The 13,000-nt window shown below is 46.2% G+C and overlaps 1 protein-coding gene across 1 annotated transcript in view; it reads left to right on the top strand.

The window, feature by feature from the left end:
• Window positions 1–563: 563 nt before the first annotated feature.
• The window catches only part of USPL1 (ubiquitin specific peptidase like 1), a 131,754-nt gene continuing 119,317 nt past the window's right edge, over window positions 564–13,000 (top strand). Inside the window, exons 1-4 of the mRNA XM_077299255.1 lie at window positions 564–623; window positions 3,149–3,200; window positions 6,014–6,156; window positions 11,556–11,683. Of these exons, the coding sequence (XP_077155370.1) occupies window positions 564–623; window positions 3,149–3,200; window positions 6,014–6,156; window positions 11,556–11,683 (383 nt within the window). The remainder of the gene's footprint in view (window positions 624–3,148; window positions 3,201–6,013; window positions 6,157–11,555; window positions 11,684–13,000) is intronic.

The following is a 13,000-nucleotide window of genomic DNA, read 5'->3' as shown; positions in this document are numbered from 1 at the left end:
GTTTCGCCTAGGGCGCCGTAATCTCTTGGGCCGGCCGTGAGTAGGCTCCACAATCATGAGGAAGACTGCTGACTTGACAGATGTCCAGAAGGCAGTCATTGACACACTCCACAAGTAGGGTAAGCCACAAAAGGTCATTGCTAAAGAAATTGGCTATTCACAGAGTGTTGTATCCAAGCATATTAATGGAAAGTTGAGTGGAAGGAAAAAGTGGGGTAGAAAAAGATGCACAACTAACCGGGATAACCGCAGCCTTGAAAGGATTGTTAAGAAAAGGTCATTAGATCACTGACTGATCAATGACTCTATATAATATATGAGTTTCACTTTTTGTATTGAAGAACTGAAATAAATTAACTTTTTGATGAGATTCTAACTTTGCGAGAATCACCTGTACGTACATGTGCATTTTGCTTCATTTTAGGCATGATGTGATGGCTAAACTGTGATATTCACTACAATTCTCTTTTGTGCACTTCTCTTTTTGAATATTGCATTATTGCACATGCATTCATTATATGTATTTATTTAAAAATGTTCTGGCCGCTGGCTGCTCATTATCCATGTCGGGAGATCCAGTTGGAAGGTGCAATGAGGCTAAAGCTTCAGATTTCACTCAGAAGGCAAGTGACAAGGCTCATTAAAGGGTCAACATTGACTTTTAGGATTGCTACTTCCTATAGGTGGCACTAGAGTTGTAGTCCTCTTCCTCTCTGAAAAGACAATTTACACAGCAGGCATGACGTTTTCTCCTAGGATTTCCTGATACTTGATTGAATCCATCTTGTTCCACATGCTGCAGTTTTCCAGTGCCGAAGGAAGCTAAGCAGCTGAGTTGCCCGCCAGGGCCATGGGGTACTCGGTACCAGGTCCGGTACTTAAGGGGATGTGTCACGGTGGCGGCGACCCGGTCCGTGGCCCTGGGCGCCCATGTAAAAGGGAATTGAATAAAGTTTGCATTTGTGACGCCACCTGTGGTGTTCAGTCAGAGGGGACCGACGCTACTTTAAGGGGTCAACTAGGGTGATGTTATGGCAGCTAAAATGGTATAACTTCCCACAGGTGAAGTAGGTCCCCAGGGCTCCCGGTGATGAGATAAGGATGGTGAGTGGTGAAATAAAGAACGGAGGACACAGGTTTGCAGTCTCTTGACCTGAAGGCTCCAGGAAACCGCAGTCCAGGGCACTAGATCACAGGTACAGGCAGGGTCCGGCCGGCTTGGAAGCGAGTTCAGAGTCCCCTTTACCAGGTGGAGTTAAAAGCCTTCCTACTAGCACGGTGGTGTAGTCCCTTACTGCCTGTGGATTCTGTAAAGGTCCTCACATTTCTCTCTGTCCTCTATAAAGGTGGGACACAAACCCGTATGACAAGTGGTTCAAGCCTTTTACAGGGTCTCTATCACGAACCAGGCTCTATGCGCCACTGTCTCCTGGGTATTCGGGCGGACAGGTTACGTGTAGTCCAGCTGTCCTGCCGGTTTCTGCTGTAAGTCTTGGAGTCCCTCACAACCTCGGTCCTCCGGCTACCAGTTTCTGCCCTCTGAAGGGAGGTAGCCCAATCGCAGCTGTTCTCCCCAGTTGTCACTCACTTGTGCTTCGCTCTCCTGCAAGCTCACTACAAATCTGTTAATCTTTTTGTGTTTTCTCTGCATGGCCCCTCAGTCTCTTCACTGTCTGCCAGGAGCTGCAGACTCCCAAGTCTGCTCAGCTGCACTCCTCTCGTACCAACTCCGCCTCAGCTGATGTTCCATGACAAGCTCCTTCCCCCACTGACTGGAACTAACTAACTTTCCCTCCAAACCAGAATATATATCTAGGGGAGCCACCCACAAGCTGGATCATAGCTCCCCCTTCTGGCATGGAGTGTGAACATGTTGTGTGCTTTGTGGTTACCTGATGAAAGAGATATTCCTTCGCTTCCAAGCGTGACATCATTCTCCCCGTGAGGAAAGCAATGCCACTGTGACAACCAGGGCCCTGGGGTGTTACACGGCCCAAGAGCATGACTGAATCATTGCCATGCTTGGCTCTAGACAGAGTAATCTTTTCAGCCTATGGTTTATTGTTCCTCCATACTGTTGATAGACACTAGTGATGAGCGAGCAATAATATGCTCAGGTATCCATTAATCAAACTGAGCAAATTGTAATGCTCGAGTGCTCTACCCGAGTAACAAGTACAATGGAAGTCAATGGGACACTCAAGCATTTTTCAACAGCCGCCCCCCGGAGGTCTGGAGGGGTCTAAAAATAGCTGGAAACAGCGCTGAAATGACATGGGAACAGCATTGGGAAGACCCCTGGAAGTATCTCTGAATCCCAGGTCACTGCTGAGATCAATGTTGTCAGAGTATTACGCCACTTTTATCGGACTGACAATAAAACATACAAAACCACAGTTCAAATGGATTTGACTGGAAAAAATGTTAAGAAAAATTATTTCCAGAATTGTATATAAGCCATAATAAATAATAGAAAAAAATGCTCCTCCATACCTTGGGCCATGTTCACATGTAGTGTTTTTGTCACAGTTGTGTCAGACGCTGCAGACAGTCGCACTGCATCTTACTGCCTTGCAAACACCTTCCTAACCCTTCTGACTCTTTGACCCAGTGGCAACCTTTCTCTAGCTCTAACTGATACACCTGGACCTGGGTGTTATAGACTCCCAGCCTGCTGCTGGGAGTTGCCGGTGATATTTCTATTTCCCCCTGTTGAGGCTTGAAGCTATAACAGTCGGCTATCTTCTTCTTTGGTGTTGCTGGAGTACATCTGTGTTACCTCTCTGAGTCTACTCTAGATAAGTATTCCTCTTGATCATCTATCTTTAGTGGTAGTGAGAATTGACTATTGCATACCTCGTCATTCCCTATGTAGGGCTTATCGCCAGGGTCAGGCAGGGATTAGGTGCCTGCTCTGCGATAGGTGCAGAACCTATATAGGGACGTTTGGGGCAGACAGGGTGACTTGAGATCTGCCTAGGGGTCTCCATTTCCCCCTTCCCTAGTGTTGGGCTCCCTTCCCCACATTCCTTCGTGTTGCACTTAGTCTTTCCTACACCGTGTGTGACATTATCAGTAGCCTTGCATATTTAAGCATAAAAAAAACCTGACTTTTTTGTTTATGTCTTTTTTTCCTTTTCTCCCTTAGTATGGATCCAGTAGCAGGGCTGGCAAAGCAGCTACGCTGTCTGCCTCTCGAGGTGAATGACCTCCAATGAGGTTCAGCAGCAGTGACAGCGGCTGCAGGTCGCTGATATTGGGGTCTCTGCAGGTAGGCCAGTCCAACCTGAACTCAACTCTTATCTATGATGACCCTTACTGAGTCACCTTGGCTGAGTCCAGGTTGGGTCGCCTTCAGCAGGGGTATCATTCAGTGGAAACGTATAGCTCCGAATTCCACAGGTGGGCAACTGATACTAAGTGGAATGACCCGGCTCTCAGAAGTCAATTTCTACAGGGTCTCACTGAAAGGTTGAAAGATGCCTTGGTGGTATATGAAAACCCTGAGTCCTTGGAGGCCGCTATGTTGTTGGCTATACGTGTTGACAGACGCCTTCGGGATAGGTGGGTAAGACCACATTCTCCAGAGCCTGTTTTTTGGGGTATTGCCCCTTTGTCAGGGGAACAGTCTAGCTGTGAACCCATATGGGAGAAGGTGGAAGATCCCATGCAGACGTACATTTCCCAGGATGTTTGCAAAAAAAGGGTATATTTTAATGGAAAAAAAATGACATTTTATTGGGGCCTGTCCTTTGATGCCTAAACAAAAGGAGACTTGTTTAACCCTTGCTAGTCCAGAGTGAAATAAGCAAGGGGTGCATCTATCATCAACCTGCAGTTCCTGGTTTGTCCTGACAGCAAAGGTGGTGCTAGAGAGCAAAACTGAGATTTCTGTGTTTGTTGACAGTGGAGCTGGAGTCAGCATGGTTGATGCTGAGTTTTCCAGAACTCACGGGCTGGTTTGCTGTGCTTTAGACAAGCCCATTCTCATCTTCACAATCAATTCAGCGCAACTTGCACAGAAAGCTCTGACTCAGGTTGCACCTAATGTAGGACTGAGGGTGGGGTTGAATCATTGTGAGATAATTCCTTGCAATGTACTGGACTGTCTTCCCACCCCACTTGTATTGGGTCTTCCCTGGTTGGTGAAACATAATCCGTTAGTGGATTGGCAAGCCAGGGAGATCGTTGAGTGGGGGGATTTCTGCCATGAGAACTGTTTAAATATTTCTCTTTCTACAGTCTCTACAGCAACCGTACCTACACTTTTGTCGGGTTTTGAGGAAGTTTTTCTGAGAGGGGGTGTCAGCATTTACCTCCTCACTGTACATTTGACTGTCCTATTAATCTGACCCCCAGAGCTAAACTTAAGTCCACACTGTATATTGTTTCCGGCCCTGAGAGACAAACCATGCAGCATTTCATTGCAAAAAGTCTGGAGAAGGGACAAATCCAACCCTCATCTTCGCTGGTGGTGGCATGGTTCTTCTTTGTGAAGAAAAAAGATGGAGGCCTAAGTCCCTGTTTAGATTTCCGAGAATTAAATTAGATTACCATCTGAGATCCATACCCTCTCCATCTGATTCCAGATCTGTTCAGCCAGGTTGTGGGAGCTAAAGTGTTCTGCAAGTTGGATTTAAGGGGGGCCTACAACCTGGTTAGAATCAGAGAAGGGGATGAATGGAAAACGGTGTTCAATACCCCTGAGGGCCATTTCGAGAGTCTGGTCATGCCTTTTGGTCTGACCAATGCACGTGCAGTACTCCAACATTTCATTAATGATATTTTCCTTCATTTGGTGGGCAGGTTTGTGGTGGTCTAGGTGGTCTATCTGGACGATATTTTGGTTTACTCACCTGATTTTGAGACACATTGGTGGCATCTTAAACAGGTGCTGCAAATATTAAGGAATAACAAACTATATGCCAAACTAGAAAAATGTTTTTTCGCCGTCCAGGAGGTGCATTTTTTGGGGTATCTGTTGTCATCTTTGGGTTTTCGGATGGATCCTGAGAAGGTCCATGTTGTCCTTGATTGGTACCATCCCGAGAACCTGAAGGCTCTACAACATTTTCTGGGCTTTACTAATTTTTACAGGAAATTTATCCAAAATTATTCAGTATTTGTGAAACCCCTTACTGACATGACAAAGAAGGGGTCTGTTTTTTCTAAATAGTCGGATGCCACCCTGCAGGCTTTTTCTTCCCTAAAGAGCTGTTTTGTCACGGGCCCTATACTCAGTCAATCCAATGTTTTCCAACCCTTTGTTGTGGAAGTTGATGCGTCGGAGGTGAGGGTTGGGGCTGTGTTGTCTAAGGATCCGTCCCCTGGCAAATGGTGTCGATGCACTTTCTTTTCTAAAATAAATTGTCTTCAGCTAAAATTATGATGTGGGTAAAAGGGAGCTTTTGGCCATTAAATTGGTATTTGAAGGATGGCGACATTGGTTGGAGGGGATGTCCATCCTATTACTGTTCTCACTGAACATAAGACCCTCTCATATCTTCAATCGGCTAAACGTCTCAACCCTAGGCAATCTAGATGGTTCCTGTTTTTTACAAGGTGTCACTTTTCGTCCAGGGGTCAAAAATGTCAAGACTGATGCTTTGTCCTGGAGCTTCCCTGGGGGTGGTGACCATGAGAACCCAGCACCGATTATGCAGAACTGGTAGTCATTTCAGCCTTGTACCCTGAGCTGTAGGGTGAGGTGTTGGAGGTCCAGGGGGACGCCCCTGCCTCCTGCCCTTCAGAAAGGCTATTTGTACCATATAATATACGCCGGAAACTAATTAAAGAACATCACAACTCTGTGCTTGCTGGTCATCCAGTTGGCAAGATAACTGGGACCACATTTCTCTTCATTTTTGGTGGCCAGTGTTGCATCAGGATGTGGTTGAACACGTATCTGCTTGTAGCATTTGCGCGTTCAAAAATATTGCATACCTGTCCATCCGGTACTCATCTTCCACCTACTATTCCTAGGATTTTATTACTGATCTACTTGTATCTGCAGGCAAGTCTGTGGGTTTGGTGGTTGTAGATAGGTTCAGTAAAATGGTTCACTTTGTTGCATTACCGACAATTCCAAATGCCAAGACTCTTGCTCGTGTTTTTATAAATGAGATCATGAAGCTTCACAGGGTTCCATCCAATGTGGTGACAGATCAGGGGACCTAGTTTGTTTCCAAGTTCTGGAGGGCGTTCTGTTCTTAAGTGAGGGTGCAGCTGTTCTTTTGCTCTGCCTTCCATCCCCAGTCAAATGGACAGACCGAGAGCGTTAATCAGAATTTGGACACATACCTCAAGTGTTTTGTCTCCGAAAATCGGGAGGATTGGGCATCCTAGTTACCGCTGACACAATTTGCTATAAATAATCGTCAAGAGTCTACTGGCAAGTCACTGTTTTTTGGTGCATACGGATACCATCCACAGTTTGGTACTTTTAGTGGAGGAGGGGCTTCTGGAGTTCCTGAAGAGGAACGTTTTGCTTCGTCGCTCTCCTCAGTGTCGTGGGGGGTTCTGAGTAATTTGAAGATCATAGGAGATAGGTTCAAATGTATGGCTGACAGAAAGCACTTGCCAGGTCCGTACCTGAATGTGAATGACTTTGTGTAGTTGTCTACCAGGAATATCAAGTTGAAGGTTCCTTCCTGGAAGTTGGCACCTAGATTTATTGGTCCCTATAAAATCGCTGTTGTTAACCCAGCAGCATTTCGTCTTGAGCTACCCCAGGCCCTTAAAATCTACAATGTCTTTCCCAGGTCTCTGCTCAAGAAATATGTGAAGCCTCTTGAATCATCACCCCTACCGCCACCCCCAATAATGGCTGATGGTAATCTGGAGTTTCAGATTTCGAGGATTGTAGATTCTCATCTCCAACGTCGTTCCCTTGGTGCACTGGAAGGGTAATGTTCCAGAGGAGAGGATGTGGGTTTCAGCATCAGAGGTGAATGCCCCCAGACTGGTTTGTTCATTCCACACCTCTTATCCTGAGAAACCTGGTCCTGAGTGTCCAGAGGCCACTCAGAAGGAGGGTACTGTCACAGGTTTGTCAGATGCAACAGACTGTCGCTCTGCATCTGGCTGCAGATCTCTGCGTTTGGCATTACAGACAAATCCTTAATACTTCTAACCCATGGACCCAACAGCAACCTCCCCCCGGCTCTAGTTGACTCACCTGGATGTTTATAAATCCCCTGTCTGCTGCAGAGAGTCACCAGTGATATTCAGATTTTTCCCTTGTGAAGGCTTGGAGCTATAGCAGATGGCTAACTTCCTCTCTGGAGCTGTTTGAGGACGTTTGGTGTTACCTCTCTGAGATTGCTCAAGCTAAGTTCATTCCCTTTCTGTCTACCTTCTTGTCTCTAGTTTATAGTGGGGATTTAGCATTGCTCATCCCCTCCCCCACCCTATCCAGGATCTAGCTCTAGGGAGATACAAGGCTTAGAATCCTGCTCAGTCATTAGTGATGAACCTATTTAGGGATGGTAGGGTGTTATCAGATCTGCCTAGGGGTCTCCACTCACCCTTTCCCTAGTGTCTGGGCTTCCTTCCTCTCATCCCTTCGTGTTGCACTTAGTCTTCCTGTAGCGCCTCTGCCCCGTGTCCGGTCCGCCTTCCAGACTCACCTGGTGCCTCGGGTCAGTCCCTGCAGCATGGTGTCCAGTGGGGACACCGGTCTTCTGAAGTTCCTGTCCCTTGTCTCACGTTGCTGGCTCCTACCTCTGCTTCCTGGCTGCTGCGTGCAGCCCGTAGGTCTCCTGGAGCGGCTCTGAGGCCGCACATGCACTCCCGGTCTCTTAAAGAGACATCGCGCCTTTTTCAAAATTAGGTCTCAGCCAATGGCTGAGTGTCCTGTAATATTTCAGGCACCTCTGCCCTTAGGGAGGTGCCTGAGCAACAAGTGTTTCCAGTTGCTAATTTAGGTTCTCTGTGCCTGCATGCCAATACTCCGCTAGCATCTTGATAATTCCAGTTTGTTTCCGAAGAGTGCCCGCCAAATCTCTCCACATATCTCCAGACTACACCAGTTCCTTCTAAACCAGTACCTGCCAATTACAGCCCGTTTCCCGCTCCAGCCATTCACCAGCTGTCAAGTTCTCTGCTTCCTGCTGTTCCTGCCAGCTCGCCTTGTCACAGGGTCTTTCTCCGGTACAACACACAATCAACAGAGCAAGGGAAGTGTAAACAATCCCAAGACCTTTATTTAGGCAAAAATACGAAAGATAGTCCAGAATCCGAATGTAGTTCAGTAACAGGATAAAAGTCCAACAATCCAGCAGACAGATACCATAGTCCATATACTCTTCTTTCACTCTGACATGCTATCTTTATATCATGATTCCACACTGGATCTGATCTGTCTCTCATCTCCCTGATATTTACAAGTCCCCCTCCTCATTCACAGGTCAGGAGGGGGAAGGTCTCAGGGGCTCATTGTTTCAACAAGCTAGGTCAACATGTCATTAGCATATTAGCAAACAATACAGCACTGTGGGGGCTGATATCAGATGGCAGCAACAGCCATTCATCAATTAGCAAATAACTCCTTCTACAAAAGAACACCATGAAAATAAGTAAAATAGAAATATACACAAAAATAATACCCACATAGCATATCACACCATCACAACCTCTCCCCCTCATAATAAGTGAGCACGCAATGAGGTCTACACAGACCTCTGGCCTGCTCACTTTAGTCCACTTTGCTCCACTGTTTATAGTTCCTTTTACAGTGGCAAGGGTTGCAATAATCATGAGCACTTGTCCATAAATTCCTGGGTCCTGGCTTTATGGTCTTACCAGGCTTTTTGACTGGACTGGGCCGTTCGCTGATGTTCATTAACTAAAGTAGCTAGCTGGGTGAGACAGTCTCTGAACTCTAGAACGTAGGGAATGATGGGCGTTCCGGTATCTGCGATATCTCCCTCCAATTGTTCTTTCAGAAGAGTAAGAGGCCCACGGACCTTCTGCTCCCACAAAATGACTTTGTAACTCCCCAATGTTATTTCCAAGGAGGATATCTGCAGGAAGTCCTCCCATAACTCCAATCCAACACAGTTTTTCTCCAAAACCATAATCCAAGCGTACTAAAGATTGCTGTATATATTTGCGGAACCCCCCACCAGGACAATGGGAATTCCCGGGCCATGATGAATTGCCTCGGGTAGAACCACACGGGGGTCAGCGATAGTCAGGAATGCCTCCGTGTCTCTAAATCCTGACACTTTGTTTCCATCAATTAAGACGTCCTGCAGGTGGCAATGCTGTTGCTCTGTATTTCTGATGGACAAAGGCCGGAGTCCGTACACTCCAGGAGGGGTGTCTATGGTGCCGTGGTCGGTGGTTCATTCTGGTGGGGGTGGTGGTAGCTCTTCCTCAGGCAGGATGGAGTGCACAAGATGTACTGGTTGAGGTGGGGCTGCGTGGGGCTCCCTCCAAATCCTTGAGGGACAGCCAGACTGCAAATGTACAGGTTGCCCACACCCATAACATCTCCTCTCTGTGATACCCCCAGGTTGTGGTCGGAACTGTTGGGGCCCAGGATTGTGAGGCGTGATTGTCATCGGCTTGCAACTAGGTGGAAGGGCAGATATAATCGGAGGGGGACAGGGTGCGGGAGAAGGCCGTGGTTCATTGTCCAGAAGCCTCCTCCATTGCGGTTGGATAGTAAGTATTCACTCTGTTGATCTCACTGCTTGCCACCAGTTGATATGGGGTCCTTCTCCGATATCACACAATCAACAGCTAGAGTATAGTAAACAATTCCAAGACCTTTATTTAGGCAAAAATATGAAAGGTCCATATACGATCTACCACACAAAGGATAAGATAGTCCAGAATTTGAATGCAGTTCAGTAACAGGATAAAAGTCCAACAATCCAGCAGACGGAGGATACCATAGTCCATATACTCTTCTTTTTCTCTGACGTGCTATCTTCACATGATTCCACACTGGATCTGATCTGTCTCTCACGTCCCTGATATTTATAAGTCCCCCTCCTCATTCACAGGTCAGGAGGGGGAAGGTCTCAGGGGCTCATTGTTTCAACAAGCTAGGTCAACATGTCATTAGCATATTAGCAAACAATACAGCACTGTGGGGGCTGATATCAGATGGCAGCAACAGCCATTAATCAATTAGAAAATAACTCCTTCTACAAGAGAACACCATGAAAATAAGTAAAATAGAAATATACACAAAAATGATACCCACATAGCATATCACACCATCACACTGCCAGCTCGCCTGTCCCGCTGGGTCAGCTTCCACGTGTTCGGGGTCTAACTGGAGGTAGCACCTTACGTCCCTTGGGCATTCCAAACTGGCACTGTTTGAGGGGTCTTGCTACGGGTGTCTAGGGTTTGCAAAATCACACCCCCTTCGGAGCCCCCCATCTTGTGGTCTTGTGATTCCACAAAAATTTCATTACATGAATGTTCGCTTCACCATCTATTCCTACGCTTCCATTCGTTACACTTCCCACACTGTGCGTGACACAGAGGTGTAGCGAGAGTAAAGGTGGATTAATCTGGCAGCTGAGTTTAGGATGGACTGTAGACGTTTGAGAGTGTTAGTTGGAAAGCCACAGAATAGGATACTGCAGTAGTCGAGGTAGGACATGATGAGGGCATGCACTAATATTTTAGTATATTGAAGGTTGAAATCGCTTTGGAAATAGTTTTGAGTTGGAAGCATCAGAAGATGGCAAGAGCTTAGCGATGTTGTTTGAAACCGAGGTCACATCAAGGGATACTCCGAGGCAGTGGACTTCTGGCACAGGGGATATTGTGATCTTGTTTATAGTGATAGATCTGGTACAGAAGTGAGAAGGAAAGATGAATACTTTGGTTTGTTCCACAGTAAGTTTCAGGAAGCATGATGAGAATAAGGAAATGGTTGATAAAAAGTTTGGGAATTTCGACAGCAGGGAGGTGATGTCTGGCCCATAGTGGTAGATTTGAGTGTCATCAGCATATAGATGATACTGGAAACCGTGGGGATTTATGAGTTACCCCAGACCAAAGATATAGATGGAGAAGAGTAGGGATCCCAGGACAGAGCCTTCAGGAACATCAACAGAGAAAAGGTGGGAGGAGGAGGGAATGGGAAATGCTAAATGTTTAGTTAATGAGGTATGAGGAAATTCAGGAAAGAGACAGATCTTTGATGCCAAGGGAAGGGAGGATCTGTGGTAGGAAGGAGTGGTAGACTGTGTGCAGAGAACAAGTCTAAAAAAAAGGAGTATAGAGAATTGTCTGTTAGCTTTGGCAATAAGTTAGTGGTTAGTAATTTTGGTTAGGGCAGTTTCAGTGGAATGGTGGAGATTGGAGCCGGATTGTAGGTTATTGAAGACTCTCTTAAAAGGTAAAGACACTTGTCATGAAACTGTTGGATAATTCGGAGACTCTGATTAGTCACTAACATTTTGTGATGAATTTTGAGAAACCACTTGTTGCATCAGTTGTATTGACCCATCTATATTTTTCTTCTTTGACTGGTCTATGGCAAACAGTAAACAGTTTGTGAGTTTGGAATTTGCACTTCTGAACAGACCCTTGAAAAAACACATAACAGCATATACAGTATCCTTACTGTCGAAGAGCCTAAAGACATCAGTACATCAGTGTGGACTGCAATGCAAAGAGAGCCTGATAAGATTGAGTTTAGTTCAGACTTAAGGTACCGTCACACTAAACGATATCGCTAGCGATCCGTGACGTTGCAGCGTCCTGGCTAGCGATATCGTTTAGTTTGACACGCAGCAGCGATCAGGATCCTGCTGTGATGTCGCTGGTCGCTGAATAAAGTCCAGAACTTTATTTGGTCGTCCGATCGCCGTGTATCGTTGTGTTTGACACCAAAAGCAACGATACCAGCGATGTTTTACACTGGTAACCAGGGTAAACATCGGGTTACCAAGCGCAGGGCCGCGCTTAGTAACCCGATGTTTACCCTGGTTACCAGCGTAAAAGTAAAAAAACAAACACTACATACTCACCCAGCGTCCCCCAGCGTCTGCTTCCTGACACTGACTGAGCGCCGGCCCTAAAGTGAAAGTGAAAGCCGCTGTGCTGTTAGGGCCGGAGCTCAGTCAGTGTCAGGAAGCAGACGCTGGGGGACGCTGGGTGAGTATGTAGTGTTTGTTTTTTTACTTTTACGCTGGTAACCAGGGTAAACATCGGGTTACTAAGCGCGGCCCTGCGCTTAGCAACCCGATGTTTACCCTGGTTACCCGGGGACCTCGGCATCGTTGGTCGCTGGAGAGCGGTCTGTGTGACAGCTCTCCAGCGATCAAACAGCGACGCTGCAGCGATCGGCATCGTTGTCGCTATCGCTGCAGCGTCGCTTAATGTGACGGTACCTATATGGTGCACAAACTGTTAAAGAGTAATTACACCCGTTTTTGGAAACGTAAACCAGTAAAATAAATAACATAAGACATGAAAACAATATACAGTGGGGCAAAAAAGTATTTAGTCAGTCAGCAATAGTGCAAGTTCCACCACTTAAAAAGATGAGAGGCGTCTGTAATTTACATCATAGGTAGACCTCAACTATGGGAGACAAACTGACAAAAAAAAATCCAGAAAATCACATTGTCTGTTTTTTTAACATTTTATTTGCATATTATGGTGGAAAATAAGTATTTGGTCAGAAACAAAATTTCATCTCAATACTTTGTAATATATCCTTTGTTGGCAATGACAGAGGTCAAACGTTTTCTGTAAGTCTTCACAAGGTTGCCACACACTGTTGTTGGTATGTTGGCCCATTCCTCCATGCAGATCTCCTCTAGAGCAGTGATGTTTTTGGCTTTTCGCTTGGCAACACGGACTTTCAACTCCCTCCAAAGGTTTTCTATAGGGTTGAGATCTGGAGACTGGCTAGGCCACTCCATGACCTTGAAATGCTTCTTACGAAGCCACTCCTTCGTTGCCCTGGCGGTGTGCTTTGGATCATTGTCATGTTGAAAGACCCAGCCACGTTTCATCTTCA

This window comes from Ranitomeya variabilis, chromosome 3 (assembly GCF_051348905.1).
Source record: "Ranitomeya variabilis isolate aRanVar5 chromosome 3, aRanVar5.hap1, whole genome shotgun sequence".
Taxonomy (NCBI): Eukaryota; Metazoa; Chordata; class Amphibia; order Anura; family Dendrobatidae; genus Ranitomeya; species Ranitomeya variabilis.
Note: the sequence above shows the minus strand (reverse complement) of the source record. Positions and strands in the feature narration are given on the sequence as shown.